Consider the following 23384-nt stretch of genomic DNA (forward strand, 5'->3'; position numbering starts at 1 on the left):
ACAAATGTTTTTGTATTCAATGTGAAAATATGCAAAACAAACAGATCTTATGTACACATAAAGTTCATAAACAGTTAAATCAGGTAAATCATGATAGATCATTAAAATATGAATCTTCTTTTCCATGATTGAGTCAGACAAGTGGTGTTCAAAGCATGAGACAAGTCCAACATTTAAATCTGTTCTGTTTAGGTAGAGGAACTCAGAATTTCTGCTTTCCTTATTGGACAATGCTGCCAGATCCCCTTTGGCTAATGTAGGAATTATGTTGAAAGGGCGCCCTCTGCTGGTCAGAGCACTGTAGTCAATACCAAGTTTAATTCATGAGTTTGTAACATTGAGATGAGGAGACACTGTAGTCTTTCCACCAATGATGGCGCTCTCCGAAAACATGATGGACAGTCAAGATCTCCCCCTTTGCATCCATTGGCGCGATGAGTATAGGCTGAGTGTGATAAAAGGCTTGCGCTGAAAATGAAACATATGTAAAACGTCACCAAGAGACGGCAGTAGCTTTGTGAGGACATGGTTTCCCTGTGGGAAGTCTACACCAACTCACACTGTACTGCAGAATACGACTCCTGACTGCTGGGTTTGATGCATTGTAAGACTGTGAGATGAGCAACTGAGTGAAGGAAACACCAACAGAGATGTACTAATGGGAGCAGCCACACTCTGTCCTGATGGATTAGCACTCCACCAATGAAATCTGAAAGATGATGAAACAGTCATGAGATTTGTGTACACCAGCTCCTCTGAGAATCCAACGGAATACTCTCTTGATTTAAAATATTCTTTCCAGTGAGTCCATATGAAATCTGACTATTCAAAAAATGCCGAATCTTGACTTGACTTGCTTCCGGGCACTCAATGATAACATTCCAGGCTGGACTCCCAATGTGGCAAACTGTAACATATAGTCTCTTTTCATGCACTTCATTCAAAAAAACATATGCACATGATCCGTCTCTATGTGGTTTGATAAGTAGTAATCTAGATAAAACTCTTAGAAACATCTGTATCTAGGAGTCCAGCCCTCTGTGATTGTCACATAAAGGCAGTGACTTGTGGAGTTCTGGTAGGGCTGCAGAACTGAAGGGCCGAGGAGCCAACAGCCTGGGGGGAGTCCAGGGGGAGGAGAGAGGTGGTCACTGTATGGCCGGAGTCCTTGACCGGTGACGTGTCCAGTATGGAGCCACTCAGACTAAAGGTGGTCAGGGGAGATGTTGTCATGGGAACGTCCAAGCTGCTCAGGTCATTGAAGGTATCCAGGAGATTGTCCTGTATAAGAAGAAGAAAAAATGATTTTTTGAAAATTAATTTTTGTGTTGAGTTGTTTTCATCACATCTGAGTGACAAATCGCCCTTTATCGATGGAAATACACACCAATAATTCAGTGGTTAGTGTAATAACCATAGTAGCAATCATAAAGAATGTGAAATGAAGTTGTGAGAAACTTATCTCATATTACTGTAAACATGGAAATACAGCTGTGTTAATTGATACATTAATTTTTGCAGATTTTGCATATTACTTTTGGTTAGCACAAATTGAATACATGTGAAAATATCTTCCAGATTTTTCTAAGCACATTTTTAATGGGTTGGATTGTGCACTTTGTCTGTAATTATGGTACACGGTAGTAGGTGTGACTGCATGAGTGCGTGTGTAAATGTGTACTAGTATTTCTAACAGTATTATTGAGCATGTGTGCATATAATTATGCTAATATTTTGTGCAGGCCGTACATTGAAATGGATCGTCCCCCTTCGAAACATCACTTGCTAGTTAAATTCATGTTTAAATTTCAAGGCAATCTGGCAGCACATCGATTTTCCCACCAATCAGAATATAAAACCACATACGATTATAGCAACTGCACAGAACAAATTTGAAAGCCCACAAATTACAGGTTATGGAGCTGCTAAGTGCAACAAATATTAATCACATGAAGATGAGATTTACAATAGTACCTGTAAGCCCAAATCTCCATCGAGCTGAGTCAGGGTAGGATCCAGCATGTTGAGGGAGGTGTTAAAGTAATACTGCTCCGTCAGTCCGCTGCTGGAATCCTCCGCCTTGATATCGGATGATGTCAAGGTGGTGGTGGTTGCCGTGGTGATGATACTCTGGAGTGGAGGCGGAGCTTGGGGCGGAGATGATGGTTTGGGAGAAGGTTTGGGCGATGACGAACACCTCGAGAGAGCCTCAATCTTGTCAAACTCTTCTGCAGAGAGAAAGGAACACAGAAAATTTGAATAAAAAGCTCCACAATAACTGAGCTGCATAATTGATATCAAGACATCACCTTACAGGAATAAAAAGTAGTAAAAAATCAGTTTGAAGTCCAGTTACTTCATCCTTTCTGGTTCTTTCTAACATATCAAATCCTAGTTCTATTGGTGCACATGATGATAGCTATGCAGGTTTCTTATTGAAATGTTTTTTAATCAACACTCAGCAGATATTATGGGCATACCCAGTAGGTTATTCATCATGATAACAAGTTAGTACATCTGTATAGTAGAAACAGAAGGCATTATTTTCTTCTTTTGTTCTCTTTCACAGCTAAAGAGATTAATGGAGTAAATCTAGTCTTCATCCATCCTGCTACCAGACCCCATTGGCATCACAATATGGACAGATGTATCTAGATCTACAAAGAAAGCACAGATACCAATTGAAAACAGAGAAGACAATGATAGGAGACTTCATAGCCTTCCAGTCTTTTTGACAACAATTAAAGAAACTGAATATTTTGTTGCTAAAAATAGAAAAAAAAAACTTTCTGTTCATTTCAGAAAATGAAAATTTGACTTGTAAGCCTTTTGGTTTTCTAGTACTCTTACTATTTACCCTGTATTACCCCAGCTATTACACATATGATGCTTTGAATGAACATTGGGAAACATTATCATCTCAAAACTGATTTTTTTTTTAACATGACCTTGTTGTTTTTGCTTACGATATTGTCCTAAAGGACCGTAATGTCACTTGCGCCTGGACCCTTCCCCCCCCCCTTTTTTTAACTTTTCAATATCGTACCCTTTTTTCTTCTTTCTTTTCTCTCCCCCCTTTTTTTATGGTATTATTATGGAGTACTGTGATTTTTGATCGTATTCATTTTTGTTCTACAATTGTTATGAAAATCAGTAAAGATTAAAAATAAACTAGAAATGTCGCTACAGCGACTGGTTATACCCCCGCCAAACAACATTTCATAAGCTTTGGTCAAAACAACATTTCATAAGCTTTGGTCAAAAAACTGAGGAAGTAGTTAAATCTGCAAGATCTTTCCTTGATCTTCTGCCATTAATATGCCGTTACCATGGCAACGTACTTTCGGGTACTGTCGAAAAATGCGTCTTGCACATCTACAACCAAAGGCACACATCTGTACCAAGTTTCATGGAAATTGGGCAAAAACTGAGGAAGTAGTTTGCAACACAAAATTTTCCATCATTTTGGCTCATAATATGTGAGCTGTTACCATGGCAACATACTTTTTGTCACTGTCAAGAAATGTGTCATGCTGACCTATATCCTAAGACAAACATTCAATATGAATTCCATGAGAATTGGAAGAACACTGATGAAGCAGTTTTGCCATGAAGCATTTTGCCCTATATTTTACCAATAACATGCCGTTACCATGGCAACGCACTTTTTGCCACTGTGGAAATATGTGTCTTGCACATTAACATATTCAGATGAACATCTGTACCTAATTTCATAAAAATTGATCAAAAACTGTGGGAGGAGTTCGCGACGCAAGATTTGTACCCATTTTTGCCCATAATATGCCGTTACCATGGCAACGTACTTTTGGGTACTGTCAAAAGATACGTCTTGCACATCTACAACCCAAGGCACACATCTGCGCCAAGTTTTACGGGAATCGGTTGAAAACTGAGGAAGTAGTTCGCGACGCAAGATTTGCAACGGACCGACCGCCCGACCGCCCGACCGCCCGACCGTCCGCTGATTCCTATATACAACCCCCTTCAAACTTCGTTTGGCGGGGGGGTATAATAAAAAGAAGGAAATTCTGACCACTGAAGTGACCTCTAACTGACCTGGTTTGGCCATGCTCCTCTTGATTCCCAGGGGGTCTTTCTTGGTCCATTTGCAGACCTCTTCCTCCATCTTGGCCTGTTTCTCAGGGTTCAAGGCCCACAGACATCCCTTCCTGGTGGAGCCGTTGCCATTGGTGGGCGTCGGCTTCTCTATCTTGGCAAAACACTTGTTGAGTGACAGGTTGTGTCTGACTGAATTCTATTGTGGAGAAAATAAACAGAACAAATGTGGAAGATTTTCATTTAGTGCTCATTGCTATACATCAGTCAGTGTATGTGATGTGCCATATCAGAAACAAAGACAAAATCTTAAACTTTGAAGGTAATACAATGGACATATTACCTTAGGTACATGTGTTTTTCAAAATAATTATTTTCAACACCCAATAAATCAATTACAATGTAAATTTAAAAAAAAGAAAGAAATAAAAACAAATCAGCAATGTAAAGAACATTGAAACTACAAACATGTATATGTGACACAAGTTTGTCTTTTCTCTTATTTTCTTTTTTCACAAGATTATGTAATGTCAAAGAAATGGAACTCCATTTCTTTGCTTATTGAACATTTTTGTTGGTTACAGCATTTCCAAGAATGGTTTACAGAGAGAGAGAAAGATATCCAAGAATCTTGAAGCTTTTTTTAACCCCTGTTCCACACATGTAGTCAAGATCAGATGGTTGATTTTTTTATTTTATAGAAAGAGTGCATCAGAATGAACTGTGAGACTCAAACCAAGCAGGCAGTAGGGAACCAGTGAAAATTAGTTTTATGACTCAATAAAGCTGTACATTATCAAACCTGAATTGAAATATTAAAGAATTACAGGATAAACAATTTCTCAGACTTAGCATTCACAGTTACATGTATGTGGGATCCATAGAGAAAACTTAGATATCGGAAAAATTCAGAATTAACAATTGATCCATTTTGACTACAACAGCATTAATCCCAACTGTGAAAACTCGTTATCTGCAGGGTGTAAACCCCTGCACAGTATGAATGTGTACTATACGTTTGGGCAAAGTTCAGTATTCTCACCTAACCTTGTAAGAAGTCAAGTGTAAAATCAACACAAAAGACTGTAAGAGAAGAGACTAGAATCGACCAGGGTTGAATACAATGTTTAATCAGGGCCACCTGTCCCTATACAATGTACAATCACTCCTATTGGTTGAATGAACCTACCTAGCCAGGTGCCTGGTAATACATGTTATGCACTTAACAATGGGCTGAAAGGTCTATGAGGTTACTACTGTACCACTGGATACCTTGAATCCTGGCACAAATACATTGTAGGATCAAGAGATTAATGGATTTAAGCCTCTAATTGAATACAGATCTGTCACATTCTTTGCTTCAAGACATTCTCAACTCTATGAATTGTGTAGCCTAGGGTAATCTGTTTTGTGTCAATGATATTATGGTCGAGTTAACCAGGAGACTTGGAAAACTACAAGCCCCTCCCCCTCCCATGAATGGAACAGTCCACTACTGTTTACAATGTCTTTACAACCAGCACAATGGAAAATGACTTGTACTTTGGACTAGGCAGAAGGGAAGTTGACACAAATTAGCAATTGAAATCCTGACAGGTAAGAAGTAACTCCATTTCCAAACTCAAAATGTGAATAGAGCACCAATCGCATTTTGGCATTTTATCATCTGTGGACTTTGCTTTCTACTGATGTGTAGCATACAAATAGTGTAGGTATGTTCGTATTGGTATAACAAATGATATATTACACTGTCTTTAGTGGAACTAAACAGCTTGGAGATGGGCCATTTACCAGGGAATATAAGGTGTGCTTCGCATGCTTGGTTTGTGAGTAAAGAGACAAAATCAGGCTTTGGCATGAAAAATGACTGAATGTTAGATACATATTTGTGTATCACTTTTTAACACTATTAGAAGCGTCATTCTGGTGTCCATGTGCACTGGATGAAATCTAAGGAAACAAATCTCAGGTATTTTTGTTTTTGTTGGATGTGGGTACACCCTGTGTCTTTACTGTATTGTAGTGCATGTTGCACAATGCGAATTTAGAGCAATGCTGAACACTAGCACCAGTCTGACGGTCCCAGACCGGTAAAAATCACTGGAAGGCCAGTAAACTTTTCAGGGATTGCCAAATTTACTGGTCCGAAATGACCAGTAAAACAAGCAAGCAAGCAAGCAAGCAAACAACAACAAATAAAAAAAAAAATGATCAACAATTTGATATAGATGGCAACCGCACATATTTTCTACCTCACGAATTTTATCATCAAATGTCAGATTATAGTGTATCTTCCGATTTAAGCTTATTACATGTTAATACTCGTAGCATAGTAAAAAATTTTGATGATTTTTCTCATTTTCTGTCCTCCATACAGTTAAATTTTTCTATCATTGGGGTAACAGAAACGTGGTTGAATGATACATCTCCTGATCTTGTAAACCTTGATGGTTATAAATTTATTCGTGCTGACAGGAAATGTGGTAGAGGTGGAGGTGTTGGTTTTTATGTTACCCATTCATTGGTCCCCAAAATTAGAAATGATTTGACATTTTCTTTATCCAGTGCTGAAATACTCTCTATTCAAGTTGATGTAACACCTGGTAACTCTTTTATCATATGTGTAATTTACAGACCTCCAAATACAAACCTGGAATTATTTTTTGAGGACTTAGAATCCCTGCTTAGGAAAATTAACTCTTCCAATAAGATGTGCTGTTTAATGGGTGATTTCAATATTGATCTGGCAACTGAAAATGACTCAACTTCAACCTTTCTTAATATTTTATTATCACATTCATTTTATAATACAATTGATAAACCGACAAGAATTACACCTCAGTCAGCTTCTCTGATAGACAACATTTTTATTAATATGCAACGAGATATATTAAAGTCAGGTATATTTTATGCTGATATATCTGATCATCTTCCAATCTTTTTGATCTTTACCAATTTGATTTCAAAAAGATTTTCTCAGTCTGCCAAATATGTTAAACGTAAAATAACTTTTGATTCAATTAATAGATTGAAAAATGATTTGGCAGTAGAAACTTGGAGAGACGTTTTTGCATGCGAGGAAGTTAATTCTGCCTATGATTGTTTTCTGAATAAATTTTTATATTACTTTGATAAGAATATGCCTTTAAAAGAAATGAATGTTAAACAGAAGAAAAAGCACCCGTGGATCACGAATGGTATTCTGAGGTCAATTAAGAGACGGAATATGTTATATAAATTGCATATAAATAATAGATTTGATTTAGAATGTTTTGACAGATATAAGAAATATAGAAATAAATTGACAGAAATAATAAGGGCATCTCGCAAATCATATTTTCATAATAGACTTGTAAAAGTCAGAAATAATTGTAATTCTACTTGGAAAGTAATCAAAGAAATTTTGAATAAAGGTCGTGTTAATAAGATTGATATGTTATTTTTTGAAGAAGTGTCATATGACACACCACTAACAATTGCAAATAAATTTAATGAGTATTTTACCGGAATTGGTCAAAATCAAGCTAAGAAAATTGATAGGAATGAAATTGATTTTCGAGAATTTTTGAATAGAAGTTTTTATAAAACGTTATTTTTTTATCCTGTAAGTGATAGTGAGATATTAAAAATCACAAAATTATTGAAAAATAGTTATGCAACTGGTCATGATGAAATCAGCTCATATTTATTGAAGAAAATAATACGATATGTTTTGACACCACTGGTATATATTTTCAACCTTTCATTATCTACAGGTGTATATCCACAGTCATTTAAAGTAGCTAAGGTGGTACCAATCCATAAAAAGGATGATCCTTCAAATATATCGAATTACCGCCCCATTTCTATTCTGCCTGCCTTCTCAAAGATTCTTGAAAAAATTGTGTATAACAGAGTTGATAATTTTATCACACGCAATAATTTGCTTAATCCTGATCAGTATGGTTTCCGTAAAGCCCATTCCACTGATGCTGCACTCTTGAAACTATACGACAGAGTATCGAGCGCCTTGGCGGACCATAAGCACGTGATAGGCGTGTTTATGGACCTCAGCAAGGCATTCGATACTCTAGATCATGGTATCTTACTTTCCAAATTGCAGTATTATGGTGTACGGGGCGTCGCCCTTGATTGGTTTCTTAGTTACTTATCAAATAGATATCAATATACTGTTCACGATTCTCATTCATCTACTTTGCTTCTGTTAACATGTGGTGTCCCCCAAGGATCCATTTTAGGCCCGCTTTTATTCCTGATATATGTAAATGATTTGGTTAATGTGTCAGATTCATTGCAATATATTCTCTTTGCCAATGATACCAATGTATTCTTTTCCCATGCTGATTACAATAGTCTTATTTCGAAGCTGAATGCTGAACTACCGAAATTGTCACGTTGGTTCCGGAGCAATGTGTTATCTCTCAACTTGTCGAAAACGAGTTTTATTCATTTTAAAGGTTATAGAAGAACAAATCATGATCCAGAAAATAATGTGTTACTCATAGATGATATTGCAATTGAACAAAAATCATGTATAAAATTTTTGGGTGTTGTTATTAATGAATATTTAAATTGGTCTGATCATGTCAGACATATATCAAATCCTATTGCACGCAATATTGGTGTTCTACGTAAATTACGATATTTTCTTCCGGTAGAAACTCTTTTTGTATTGTATAACTCACTCGTTTTGCCATATATAAATTATTGCAACATTGTCTGGGCAACTTCATACAGTAGTACAAATTCAATATTTTTGCTCCAAAAGAAAGCCATGCGTATTTGTGCTGGGACTGATTATAGAGCTCACACAGACCCAATATTTCAAAAGCATAGAATTCTGAAAATTGATGACATTAATTTCTTACAGACTGCTGCCTTCATGTTTCGCTACAACATTCAGTGTTTACCTTCTTATTTCATGAATATTTTCCAACTCAATAAACAAATCCACTCCTACCCTACAAGAAATGCCTCCAATATTCATCTTATAAATCCCAGAACTTGTTTAGCTAAAAAATCAATTCGGCACACTGGCCCAGACGTATGGAATTCTTTACCATCTCAGTCCCGTGCAATTCGCACGATTGGTTCCTTCAAAAGATTTGTTAAACATATGCTTGTTGCTAAATATCAGTGACTTAATTAACATATCCAGAACATGAATTTCTTTTGTTACTTGAAGCATCTTCATTCTATGTTGTACTCTGCCTTCTGTTGTAGGCATGCCATGGAATGTTTCTCTATTTTTATATGATACAGATGTAACTGGTCCGTACGTTGCTACACCCAGCCGTTACCTGGCAACAGGGTGTATGCACCTGCAATAGTGTTGTATTTGCACAGTGTGTTATTGTACAGCGAACGAGGAGTCTTTCTATTTCTCTCTGTCTCCTGTTCTTTCTCACCATCTTTCATTATCGCTGTCCCCTTCTTCTTTATTTTTCTTTCTTAGCATCACCTGCGTACATGTCCGTGTATGTTTTGTTATGTAACTGTTTTTGTTGTGTAAAACTAGTTTGTCTTGTTGTAGTTAAGTGAACCGACAGTTGGTTGAAACTGTTTATTCATTTATCTGTGTATGAGGCCCCAATATCAAGCTCGGCTTACTGGGGATCCTCCTGTATGGTACCTTGACTTTTTGTTTATTATCATTATGTCTTTGTTCTTTGTCACTAAGATTTGATTACCTGTCATGTGCAAAATCAGCCATGAATCATTATGAATCATATGTTTATTTCTGAAAGTGATCGGAGTTGATTATATTGTGCCATACAGAAACAATAAAATGAAAAATGAAATGAATAAACAAATGACAACATTGTTGGGCTGATTAAAAAAGATCAGGACTATTTTATTCTTTTTAACTGACTGATAAACTGCCCTAAATCAACATAAATATGCAGCAAATTAAATCACTGTTAATCAACTCAATGTCACAAGAATTTCATGAAGTTGAGGGACAAATAATTTTAGGTTTGGACCAGTAAAAAATGGAAAACTGGTTATCTTCTGGTCACACTGAGACCAGCTGGACCGGTAGGGAAAAAAAAAGGGGGGGGGGGGGTTAGTGTGCAGGTATTTGGTTAGAGTAATTCAATTTAGTTTCGTCATTTGTAGATTTCTTTTTTACAATAGTTATCTATGATAGCTTCCCTCGTATCTACAATGTATTGTGTATTATGAGTTACATGGTTTAAATGGAAGTAGGGCACTCCTTGCCCCCCCCCCCCCCAAAAAAAAAACAAAAACAAAAAACAACAACAACAACAACATACACACACAAACAAACAAACAAACAAACAAACAAGCATTAGGACAGAAGCCCTGGAATAAATGCTGAAAAAGTTTATTTGGTTTTTTTTTTACATTTTGTGCTGCTTGCAGAGTACCAATTGTGAGTACCGGTACCAACACTTCATTAAACTGCAGCTAACCTCTATGGCAGTTCTTTTACAGGAAATAATTGCATAGTGATTATACATGACCCTGAAAATGAAGGGATCAATTAGAATGCTTTCATCAATATTTTAAACTAACAGCTCCCCATGTATTCAGTATCAGCCCAGCTCTTGTTGATTGACTTTTCATATTAGAGAGGCAATGCATACCTTTGAACACTATCCCATCGTTCCCATTGCTCAATACACAATGTGCTCTGCATGAGTGAACACACATTTCTATCCACCTACATGTACCAACAAATTGCCCCTTTTTATAAGCCTACCACTATACCCCAATCTCGTGATGAAATGCAGACCGTGTTAAAGTAGGGCATATAGGGCGGGGTCATTGGGGGCTGGTGTGGGATGTGGGTGTGGTCTTGACTCATGATGACATTGATTGGTTGTTAGGAGGAGCCTCAAGATAGTGAACCCCTCCCTCTCCCTGTCTCACATGTACACACACAAACACAAATCCAGCATAACATGAACATCTTAATTGTGAATTACATGTAAGTTCTGTACAAATGCATTTTATGCGTGAAAAATGTCTATCTTTCCTAATAACCATTTGAAATGTTTCAAAATAATACAGTAAATGGAAACAGACAGTGAATATCACACTATTCTAAAGGCACCAACTCAATACAGCCAAATTCACTTTAAACTTGGTTCATGGATGAAAATATGCATGACATTGGCATGTAGGCACCTACACCTTATACCCCGGTCACACAGCACTCCACGTCTAAATCATGTACAAAAAGTTGTGAAAATTTGGTGGACGTGGTCGTAAGTGGTAATTTTTTGGTCAATTTTGGTTTGGCCGTGCTTTGTACGGGGTATGGCCGTTGGCTGCTGTTCCACTGCTGAAGCACTGCCTTAGCACGGCTAACCACGTCCAGCCACGTGTATGTACGCAGAAAAATCAATTTGTCAGTGATAAGCCGCCAAACACACGCTATTTCCAGTGATATCAACGCCTAACACGTGTCAGATGACCATGCTCTGCCCGCTAAATTTTCGCGTCTTACCACGTCTCCCCAAGTTTTAATCACTGCCGAACACGGATTATCACACGTGTTTCACGTCTTTATGTGTGCCACCCATGGTTGTCCGCAGAGTAAAATTTTGAGCAGTTCAAAACTTTCTACCGCGTCCGACGCCGTTCCCATTTTTTCCCCACGTCCTGACAGTCTATAAATTGACCGTAGCTCGTCTTAAACTCGACATCAACGCAAACAACATCGTCTGCTTCACGGGAGACCACTTTTAGACGGGTTTTGGCCATGATTAAGCCGTAATGCGCTGTGTGACCGGGGCTTTAGATGTACATAAATTGTAGCATTATGCATTCACCATTACATGTACAATGTATGTTCCCAAACAGATCTCATCTGATCAGGCACACAACTACACGTAGAAAAGCACTCTGAGAGCACAGACCTCCGCTAAACAGCTCAATTCCACCCATACACGCATGATCCCAGTTGCTAGGCCATGTGTTTACCTTATCAGCTTCCTGCTATGCGGCGTCTCACGCAGAGCACGCGCTTAAGTGAGCGTATGCAAGCCTCAAATACGCGCAGCTTGAACTCCAAGTTCACTGACCCTATTTGCCAAAGATCAAAGAAAAATCCTTAAGTTAAAAAAAAATTCTGTGATAACTACCAAAATCCATCACCTGTTCCTTGTGTGAATATCTATAATATTTCCTGCAAGTTTCATGAAAATGTGTGTTTTCACGTATTTTTAGTTACTCACAAGCAGACAGACAAACGCAAACATACAAACCAATGCCCACAGACATTTAACCTCTTTGGTGGAGGTTATGGTGTAAGATGTCAGATTTGTATACAATATTAAACCTAAAGACTAAACCAAGTGGACTGTTTCCTTTGACGATTCTTGCTACATGATATGGCAGATGAAAGGCAACAAAATTGTAAGTGAGGCCTTTGTTACTTAGTGAGTAGGTATTTACACATACAAATTGTATGGTTCAGCTCCACCTCACAGTGTCAGGTCTGCATTATGTAAATCAGCCCCCTGTTACATCCAATCATCACAGGGAAGCAACTTCATTCAGTGAGAGAAATATTACTCACTTTAAATGGAAACCTTCCATAGGTCTGAAACATAGACTAGCTAATGAATCTCGCATCCAAACACTATTGTATCTGCTGATTGTCCCACTCGATTTCAGTGATGATCTAGGATATCGTAACACACTGAAGTCTTATAGTTTGCCCTGTGATTACCAATGAACAAAATCTTACCTTCCACCCATCAGGAGCTGTCTTGAAGTATGGAAAGTATTCGCTGTAATAGAAAGAAAGAAAGAGAGAAATATGGCTTTTTATGGGGATGTTTTAGAAGTGCAAATAGAGTAAATGGCACTGTATTTCACCAGGGAGGTGGAAAACATCTTTCCACCTTCCTGATTTCACTGTAAATCTGTTTATCAACAATACAAATGGGGGTGTGTAAGTCTGAACTACCAGTAGGCAGTACTGTAAACAGAATGATTTCCTCAATACTACAATATCGTTTCCAGTGACTAAATTCTACCCACTGTCTCAGGGGAACATCAGCTGGTATTTGGGGAGAAAAAGTGACTTACTATGAGTAAGCCAGGCCACACCCCCTTGGCTAGCTACCAAGGTAGGGAGTCATTCATAGACTGAGCCTACTCTCAGCTGCTTACTCAATGGTCAATACTTAGTCTTCAACCTAGACTCCATGTGAAGAAACATAACTTAGTGACAATGCAGAGTAAAACATCTTTGCAGTGCTGCACACTGGCACTGGTCCAACAGTCCCTGCTTCCCTGACCAGTGAAAATCACTATCGGGACCGGTAACATTTTCAGGAATGGACCAGTAACAATGGAAAAATTGGCTAACTACTGGTCCAACAGACACATCAGACAAGTAGGGGAAAAAAATAGTTGCATGCAGCCCTGATCAATGTCTGAACTGTTCTACAAGAAAGCAATTGTCACAGTGAAACCTGTGCATGTCGAAACTCTTTGCAAGAGAAAAGTAAATTAGCTTGTACTTGATAAACTTGAGTAGACTGTACCTTACAACTCCACTGTAGCTAGACAACAGTCTGACTGAGTATGTTAAAAAAAAAAAAAAAAAGGCTTGTCAAAACAAAGTTTAAACACATGTTGTGTCTTTCAGAGTGAGGGGTAGTTGATAGTGTACTAAATTGATTTGACCTGTTATCATTTAAATACTGTAAAACATGATATATTCGCGGCATGAAATTTTCGCGAATTGGAGCCGACAGCCTTTTTCGTGGCATGAAATTTTCGCGAATTGCCACTGGCGTTCAGTGCATGTAGTGTAGACTTTCGCATGCATTTTAATTTCGCGAATTTCGGCGCTCGCGAAATTAAAATGCACGCGAAAATTCCTCGTTTTACAGTAGTAAAATAGTATAGCTACATGATAGATTTAATAAACACTACATTTTTTGTACATCATCTCATTCAGTTTGGATTTAACAAAAGACAAAATTTGGCAAAGATAGATGGAGTTAGAGAGAGTTAAGGTTGATAGGTGAGGTTTACCACAGAATTAAAACTGAACTGGGTTGAAAACAGTGCTCAGTGAATAACAGTTTTTTCCTAAATAAAGTTAAATTTCATCAAGATACCAAATCCTCTTCACTCTAACCACACAAAAAAAGAAAATCAAGAAGAAAATCTATTCAAACAGTAAGACACTCAAGAAAGATCAGCTTGGTGAAATGGCAAAAATATACAGATTATGGGAACAAACATGAAACCATTCCTATCCTCAAAATTCTTCTTTTTGATATGTGGATGAAGTGTATCAAATATTTTCATAAAGACTTAATGAGTGAAACTTTAATGTACATCATTGTATGACTGTGTTAATTCAAAGTGCTCAGCTGGAAACTTTGTTGAACAATGTCTTAACTGATCTTCTTCTTTTACTGTCCAAAACCCAGGCTAAGAAGGGGCCAACCTGACAGCAGGGACAAAACATGATATGGGTATCTTCCTCTAAGGCCTAGAAACAAAGACTAGTCCTTACACAGTTCACTTCTCCCAACAAACAGACTGAACTCCTTTCTTGTTATTTCAAACCACACTACAACAAAGGATGATCCTGTTCCCCTGACTGGGTGTATTGATTGGGAGTGGTTTCTTTGAAGTGACAAATGCCTTCAGTGTTATGTAATGAACAATGCACTTGTCCGGCCAGCCAGGACAAAGAGGGCAGGTGGACCGGACTCAGCTACAATGTATGACAGAAATCCAGAAAATGACCAAACAATGCTCCTGGCAGCTACAATCTCAACTTTTCTACTCAAAGCCTAGCTGGGAGTGCAAAAGTGGGCATTAAGTTAATTATGCAATTCAGCGGAAGTAATAAAGCATTGTATTACATTTGTAAGTTATTTGCATTTTCTAGTTGCAGTAATTAATTGTGCTGTACATCACAAAAGCAGATGTGGCTTGTCCTACAACTTGTACAATGTAATATTTTCCATACAATAACAATAACCTATATGTGGTGTGTGCACCCTGTCTTTGGATTCGTACAATTTGTACAATTTAGTTTTTCATTTGTTGATCCATTTGTTTGTATTCTTACATAAATGATGAATGAATTCTAAGATTAATGTTCACCACTTCTACTCAGAAAAAAAAAGGAAACCTCTGGGATGAGTTCTGTTGTTCTGTCAAATAAGGTAGTCTCAAAACAAAGACAAAAAAAAAGTTAGAAACTTTTATACCTGACTCCATGGCAATTGATGTAAGAAAATTGCATAAAAAATATTACTATAAAAAAACAGAGACACATTTTAGATTATGTAGTTTATATCTTGATGGTTAAAAGTTAATCTAGATGATGGAATTACTTTCAATAACAAAATGAAGATTTACTTAGTATAGAACTCTAAAGATACAAACTACAATGTGAAGGTGGGACACTGTAGGCCTACCAAAGATTTTTTCTTTGACAGGAAGTTCATGAAGTAACTTACTCTTTGAAAATGAAATTCTTCTTCACATGTTTTCCTTTTTTTTGTGTGTTTTGCAAGATGTGGATGTTTCTTGTCAGAAAACCAATCCGGGTTTTATACAATTGTAAAGAATACGCTCTGCTAGTAAGATGCAATCTGTGATGACAGCAGGTTCCTGGTTAGTTTCAGTCACAAAAGAGCCATTGCAGTCACATTCAAGTACACGTAAGAATTACCACAAAAATCCACAAGACTAGTAGAAGGAGGTAGTAGACTTCGTACTTCTTGACATTGTATATCAGTTCGGGAAACCCACTCACAAGGGGGGCCCCTCCTTATAAGTAACCCGTCCCCCTTATAAGTAACCCCGTCCCCCTTATAAGTAACCCCCGGGGCACCCCTTGTAAGGAGTCTCCACGCTTTTTTGCAATGCAACGCGAAAATGAAAGGACTGCGGCAATTCGCTTGATTATGTCCATAACGCTTCACAAGTTTCCTAGTTACTCACGAAATTTGAGCAAAATCGGTTTGAGGCATCATATCTAAAATCATGGATTTAAATGCGATGTCAAACGACCCATGCGAATGCTGAAATGCGAGCGATTACTGGCGTGAGTGTCGCCAGGCGCGGCAATGCTTGAGTGCAGACGTGGCGACTGAGTACATGTACCTAGTCGCCACGTCTGCACTCAAGCATTGCCGCGCCGCCGCGCCTGGCGACACTCACGCCAGTAATCGCTCGCATTTCAGCATTCGCATGGGTCGTTTGACATCGCATTTAAATCCATGATTTTAGATATGATGCCTCAAACCGATTTTGCTCAAATTTCGTGAGTAACTAGGAAACTTGTGAAGCTTTATGGACATAATCAAGCGAATTGCCGCAGTCCTTTCATTTTCGCGTTGCATTGCAAAAAAGCGTGGAGACTCCTTATAAGGGGTGCCCCGGGGGTTACTTATAAGGGGGACGGGGTTACTTATAAGGGGGACGGGTTACTTATAAGGAGGGGCCCCCCTTGTGAGTGGGTTTCCCGAACTGATATACATCACATTAAAAGTAAAGAAAACATGTTGGAATGAATTGAATTTGTTTGTAGGAACTTACCACATGAACTGATAAATCTCACTGACAGGCAAACAGCCTGTCTGACTGTTCTTCAAAGCCATCGTGATGAGGCAGCTGTAAGAGTAGGCAGGTTTAGGGTAGATCTTCTCCGTCTTAGTTTTTGGGCTTGCTGGCTCAGCGTCGCTCTTTTTCACCTTCAGCGCTGAATTAAGACTTGACAGTGAGCCTGTTTGCACATTACCGTTGGCGAGGTGCAACTGCTGTTGCTGGAGTTGTGTGATGAAAGTTTGAGTGGCAAGCTCGTTAAAGTTTGACAGATTGATTTGTTGAAGGTCAGATTGCTGCAACGTTCCATTCTGGAAGGTGAGATTCTGGTTGTCAGATGTTGCTGTCGAAAGGATCAGAGGCGACTCCTGGTGCAGTTGTTGCTGTTGCGTATTGAGAGACAAAATGGGAGCTTGGGAAATGATGTTGCCTATATTGGCAAGACCCAAGTTCTCAGCGGAGGACGAGGCAATCTGGGCCTGAAGCTCTGGCAGGCTGTTTACGATCATCTGGAGACTTGCCTGTGCAGAGTTCGGGTCGAGCTGCAGATGAGTGGTCGTCGAAACAGGCAGTCCCGTTTGCGGATCGACAAGCAGATCTAAGCTGTTTACTTGATTATCTACACTATCCATGGCTGAAATTTGACTCAAGTCCACAGTGTTCGACGTCATTGTCAAGACGGACGTCGAGTTAATGTCCTGCGCAGTCGTTTGAACTCCCTGCTCTTGGAAGTAGTTTGGGAGTGATCCCAGGTCCGCGAAGTCGGTCGAGTCCGCTAAACCCGTTGACTGCTGAACGAGGTCTGTCCGTGGCTGCGGAGAAAATCGTGCGGAATCTGAGCGCAGTATCTCTGCCATTTCGCTCTGTACCTCGCTCTCAAAAACATCGTTCACCGACAGGTCGGTCACAGAAGAATTGCAATGCCAAAAGTCAATATCTGCCATATTTTAACATTTATATAGACCAAACGCAATTACAACATGTCCGATATAACATCCACAATGACGACAGCTACAGATCACGATCGGAGCGAGAGTAGAAAATGTCGTGTAGTCCGACCTATTAGAAATTCATACAATAACAACCCTATAACGACATACAAACTGTACATACGTTACGTGTGCGCATAAGTTGTTGTAGTCCCACACGGAAGATAAGAATTCACCTGTAGAAAACCACTGTATAACAGCGAAACAGACCTTTTTCAGCTCGCAAAATATTACTGATCCAAGGAATAAACTGTTTTTCACGCGAATAAATTATATCCAGTGAAAGATATGGAGCCTTTTTGATGCAATGAGCTGTAATTAGCACTCAAAACAAATCGCCTTGGACTCCGGAGGATGGGCCCGTAGTAAGTTGTAGTAGAATTCCGTTGACTGAGCCTTGAACAAAGACGGATGGGAATTTAAATAGCCTCGCGCTGATTGGTCAGATAGGTACCACGTGATAGAGCTCATAAATGGCGCGCGCTGATAGGTCAATGTTCCTCGTCGTCAAAGCAAGCATTATGCATGCAGATAAAAATTTCCGAAACTCTTCTACGAAATAGTTGTTAGGATACTAAATTTAAATCGTCATAATGCCTTTGCAAATTACATTCCGTGTCATTTTGTTGATGATATGCTTAGTTTTAGGCGTAATACATATACACTGTGTAAATCAACAGCTGTCTGCTCCTTAGTAGAGAGGGTTTTGCAAATAAGTTGGGTTGTTTTTTTTCTATACTGCCGAAGATAAAATCACCCCTTTGTTGAATGTGGACGATCTCTTTGTCCTGACGTTGGACGTGTGGGGTGTGGTTATTTGTCCAGTGGATGTTACGTTGTGCCAAGACTACGTTCAAATGTGTGGTCTCGGTTTTTATAGGCACGACTCGGTGTTCCATTGACGGGATTAGCCCAGGGTTGAGCGGGCGGGCGAGCGAGACTCGGCGTGTCAGCTGATCTTCACAAACACACGTGTCTAGTCTAGACGAAGGAAACGTCAGAATAGTTGAGAACAAAATCAAGTCGTTTAAGAATTGTGCCATTGAAGAGCATGTATACTGTAGTGTGCAATGTCAGTGTACCAATTTACAGTTTTTGAGGTGGATAATTTCTTTCCTTGTTCATCAAGATTGCACTATACAGACGATAAAAAGCGCGTAACCGCGAGAAGAGAGAAAAAAACAACTAAAGTTTTAATTTTTGCAAACCTTGTTCAAAGGAGAAACACAACTCTATGTCTGTTCATCTTTTGAAAATGATGTTTCCTTTCTCATAATCATATGTCTCTTTCGTTGTTCACCCTTCATGAATATCTTGTTTATGTTCATCCTCTTCCTTTTTGCTGTATCACCTGTTGACGTCTGGTCATTTCGATCTATTTCAGTCTCTTTGGATGAGTGTGGGCCTATGATGGTTGTTGTTGTTGGGTTTTTTTTGTGCCACTGGTAGAGCTTACTCAAAGTAGACACTGGCTTAGATTAAACCTCTATGTTTTGGATATTTTCAGTCCTTTTATTCCCCCATGTTCTTTTTAATATATTATATAGGTCTACCAGGTGTCTATGCAATTATATATCTGCACAGATATAGATCGGTCAACAAATAAATAGACATTTGTTCGTCTATATAGGCCTATAGGCCTATACACTAATTATCATGCAAACATAGGATGCTTGTAACCACCTGCCAAGAAAAAGTTTCTATGTGACACCCGCAAACAAACAAAAAATCTACCGAATATGGAATATCTCCTCCGTTTAAGCTATGCAAACACATTTCCTTTCTTTTCGCTCGCTCCCTGCTTCATTTTTTTTTCTATTTCTTTTAGAATGTTATTGACATCTTTATCATTAGGGCTTACAATGTCAGCATCATTACTATGGACTGTTATTTCCATTATCATTGTAAACCATTGCCTTAACTAGCCTATTTTTTTCCATTGTACAAAGACAAGAAGCTTGTGAAAAAAAAAAAAAGAGAGAAGATATTAATTATCTCGTCCAAACTGATCTAGTGTCACGTAGGGGCCTATGTGATGATGTCACAATGCAATTTGCGTGTAGCAGGTGTTGAACTTGACTTACAAGTACAAGTTGACCCTCACGATTGAAGTGTAATTAGCCTATACTGGACACTCATGCCTACTCCTTTTGTTGCGTGGTAGTATAGCGCCTACTTACATCATCATCATCTTCTTTTTTTCTTTTTTTTTTCTTTTTTTTTGCTTATTTCGATATCATGTTTCACTACTAATATGCAGCACACGGGCTCTACACTGCACAATTCTAATTGTCGAAACGAAAAAGTCTTTCTCTTATGACGGGTTAATTAGTGTGTAGTTTTTGACCAGGATGGTAATGGTCATTCAGTGGTGTCGCGCCGTTACATTTACAGAATATTTCTAGGTACCAGTAATACATCTAAAAGAAAACAACAAATTTCGCTAGTAATGTCAGGAATTCTTAGTTGCTCGTCGGTGATTATGAATGTGCGGTCTTTCCCCCAGACTAGCCGAGACGGATTGTTGTGACGGGGTACCTGGGTGACGGAGCGGCGAGCTGGCCGGCTGAATGGAGTGACGTGATGGTCGCGTGGCTCGTCAGCTGGCCGACCCCGCCTCCCACACGTGGCTTCATACATAGCTGGAAAAAGGCGGGAAAATGGATCTCGATGAATCTTTGGAGGGCCGTTAACGTTTGTCTCAGGAATTTATGCTAAATTAATGAAAGTAGAACTAGAGTCATAAAAATAACAAAGCGGGTGTTCAATTCAACTGCTATTTCTGACTGTTTAATGACGGTGAATACTGTAGTTTAAACAAAACAGACGTGAAATGAAATAGAAAGAGTACAGATCCGCGAGTGAAAGATTATTTTGATAACAGCAACCCTGGATACAGTAAGTCGTCGGTGTGCGAGTAAGGCAATTGGCATGAGACCAAGGCGAAATCCTGTGCACAGTCTTATGATTGCAAATAATAGTATACTCATTCATTAAGGGTCTCTATTAACCATTATCATCAGGCCTATAGGCATACCGGTATTAGTGTTAATCCCTGACCCTGAGTGAAATTCAACAATGCCATTCTATGATTAGCCTATGTATCGTAACATTCTAACAAACCAATAGACCACCAGACACATACATACACCATGCCATTAGAAATGTGGGCCTGTATTCAAAGAACTTTTTATACGAATTTCTAACACAGGTATCCATTTTATCAATTTGAGATATTGAGATTTTATATAATGAAAATCACTATAAGATGATAATAAAAATATATGTGGTACAGAGGTATAGGCCCTATAATATTCATGCGTCTTCAAAATATTTATCAACGGGTGAAGAGTTATTTTAAAAATGATATTTTTGATGAAGACTTCGTTACTTGAAAAAAAATGAAAATGGCGTTTGTCTGTTTTTGCTTATGATTGTCATTAAAATTGTTCATGTTTATGTATACAGGTATTCCTAACCACTGAAGAGCCGTGATTATGCTATGTTCACTTTCCAATAAATAATCAAATTATTTTCATGTTTGCGGAGTATAAAACTTGTAACCAGCAGTATAATTGGCACCTATATTCAAACATGATCATTATTCATGAGTTTTCCGCCTTTTCGAGTTCTTCATCGTAAATTCCTCTCAATTCCCATTTCTCTTTCCAGGCATGTAAGAAGAATTTGAAGTCTCGAATATCTTTACCGTGGTAACAATTTCGTCTACTTTTGATGTGGCAATGTATAATATCCTGAATTTTGTCTGAATTAAGGAAAATAGCTGAATAACAATTAATGCTTTGTCCTTTTAAGTAACTGAATCCACAACACTTATTAGTGCTCTTACCTTAATCCTTATATCGGAATTGCGTTTCGTGATTTGTTGTTGTTGTTGTTGTTGTTGTCTTTTTACCCCTATAGGCTACAAACGGCAAACGAAAGAAAGAAAAAATAAGCGGGAATTGTCGACGTAGGTCCTATACCTTACAGATCCTTTTCGACGCATTTGGACCAAGGTGCATATAATCAAGCAATTGGAGAGCAACCCTCACTACCGGATCCAGAGGGGGGCACAACGGGTGCGCGCCCACTCTTTGATTTGGTTAAAACAAAAGAAATAAAAATCCGCCCCCTTAATTTTGCAAAGGCACCTCCCCTTTTCCCACGGAATACCTGGATCCGCCCCTAACCCCCTTGTGAATCGATAGGACATTCTCCGATCTGTGCAAAACATTCTCCACAAACCCAAGACATTTCCTGAATGGCATATCGGATATTCTAAAACCACATTCCCTGATACAGGACAAGACGTTCCATCACTATTATACCCGGACGCGTCCAACCCTGGAAGTTCAGTCGACATGTATAGCCGACCCTTCGGCGCTCATAGAGCTGAATGTTTAGGAACAACAAACAAACAAAATGTTATCTCACACAAGATAAGAACTAAGCACACACACACACACACACACACACACACACACACACACACACACACACACACACACACACACATACACACACACACATACACACACACACACACACACACATACACACAAACATAACAAAAATATGAACAAGACCAAAAACAAGATAGGATTTCACATCGATGCGAATTATCCGTGTCATTTTACGTGATCAGACCGAATTAGTACGAGTGTTGTTTGTTTGTTCTGACCAAGGCTACTAGCGATATCAGATGCATGGATTGTGTTCAACCTTTGATCTGAGCCGTGCGGCTGTGGTAGGAAATATCCATGAAATAACTTTCACTGTGGGCCCTCAACATATTCTATCATGTCTTTCACTTTCATGATATCTTTATAACATAATACACAAGTTTGAATGAGATTTTAACATTGATGGAAGGGCGACGGGAAAAGAAAAAAAAACACAAAACAAAACGGTTGCTAAATAAATGAAATTGATGTATTTCGTGTATTCCTTTCTATCGTATTATATTCCTTTTCTAATGTGATTTACTTTTATTTCTCGCCCATGTCCTATAGTATGTATGCCCTATACTATCAGTTTCTCTCTGTATAGCCTATGGATACATTTCATACAACATGGAGGGGGGGGGGGGGGGGGGGGTTACAGTGAAAAATACCGGTATAGGCAACATTGGGTATAATGCAAATCAATGAATGATCAGGCAGTCACACACCACCGCTGTCGCACACATACAAAAACTTGCACACGCAACATATCCTGTCATTATTATGTGACTATACGGGGCCGCGCAACGAGGGGGGGGGGGGGGGGGGGGGGGGTAAAAAGGGAGAAATCAAAAATATAATGAGAAATTACAACAAAACCCATGATAAACCCAAAATTATGTCCAGAGAAACATTTTGATGCAAACTTAAGTACATAAGTCGTCAAAAAAAAATGGACAAAAATGGCAAAAAATGATATAATGTATGGGGGAAACCAAAAAACTCGTGGGCCAAAGTTAAAAAAAAAAAAAAAAAAATCTCTTCACGGATTTCAATCTGTTCATGTATCATGAACTCAACTGCAAAACATTATTCATATAGGTTGCAACTTATTTGGATGGTTTTCAATTCACGTATATAGGCCTAGACGGCACGGTTTCTTCGAATGTTCTCTCTCCTTGTGATATCAAATGAATGAAACTGATCCCCTGATTTTAAGTCACGCGGTTTGTGCATTGAGGAATGCCCATCAAAGCGAATAGAATTGCCATGCAACTGAGAAAGACAAAAAAAATCGAAAACGAAGACAAAG

The 23384-nt window shown here is 38.7% G+C and overlaps 1 protein-coding gene across 1 annotated transcript; it reads right to left on the bottom strand.

The window, feature by feature from the left end:
* Window positions 1-976: 976 nt before the first annotated feature.
* On the bottom strand, window positions 977-17582 carry LOC139739246 (uncharacterized). Its single transcript, XM_071649862.1, has 5 exons — window positions 16633-17582; window positions 12800-12842; window positions 4078-4276; window positions 1975-2228; window positions 977-1281 (listed from the first exon to the last, which is right to left on the bottom strand). Exons 1-5 carry the CDS (start codon window positions 17580-17582, stop codon window positions 1048-1050), a joined length of 1680 nt encoding a protein of 559 aa, XP_071505963.1. The 3' UTR covers window positions 977-1047.
* Window positions 17583-23384: the final 5802 nt, after the last annotated feature.

This window comes from Diadema antillarum, unplaced genomic scaffold (genome assembly GCF_040938485.1).
Source record: "Diadema antillarum isolate AM-2024a unplaced genomic scaffold, OU_Dant_1.0 seq00000791_RagTag, whole genome shotgun sequence".
Classification (NCBI taxonomy): Eukaryota; Metazoa; Echinodermata; class Echinoidea; order Diadematoida; family Diadematidae; genus Diadema; species Diadema antillarum.

Excerpts from the sequence above, each read along its gene's own strand:
- LOC139739246 (XM_071649862.1), bottom strand. The coding sequence starts at position 17,582 with ATGGCAGATATTGACTTTTGGCATTGCAATTCTTCTGTGACCGACCTG. Across the intron at positions 2,229-4,077 it reads GAGGAGCATGGCCAAACCAG|AAGAGTTTGACAAGATTGAG; the intron begins GTCAGTTAGAGG and ends TTCTCTCTGCAG. Across the intron at positions 1,282-1,974 it reads ATGGAGATTTGGGCTTACAG|GACAATCTCCTGGATACCTT; the intron begins GTACTATTGTAA and ends CTTCTTATACAG.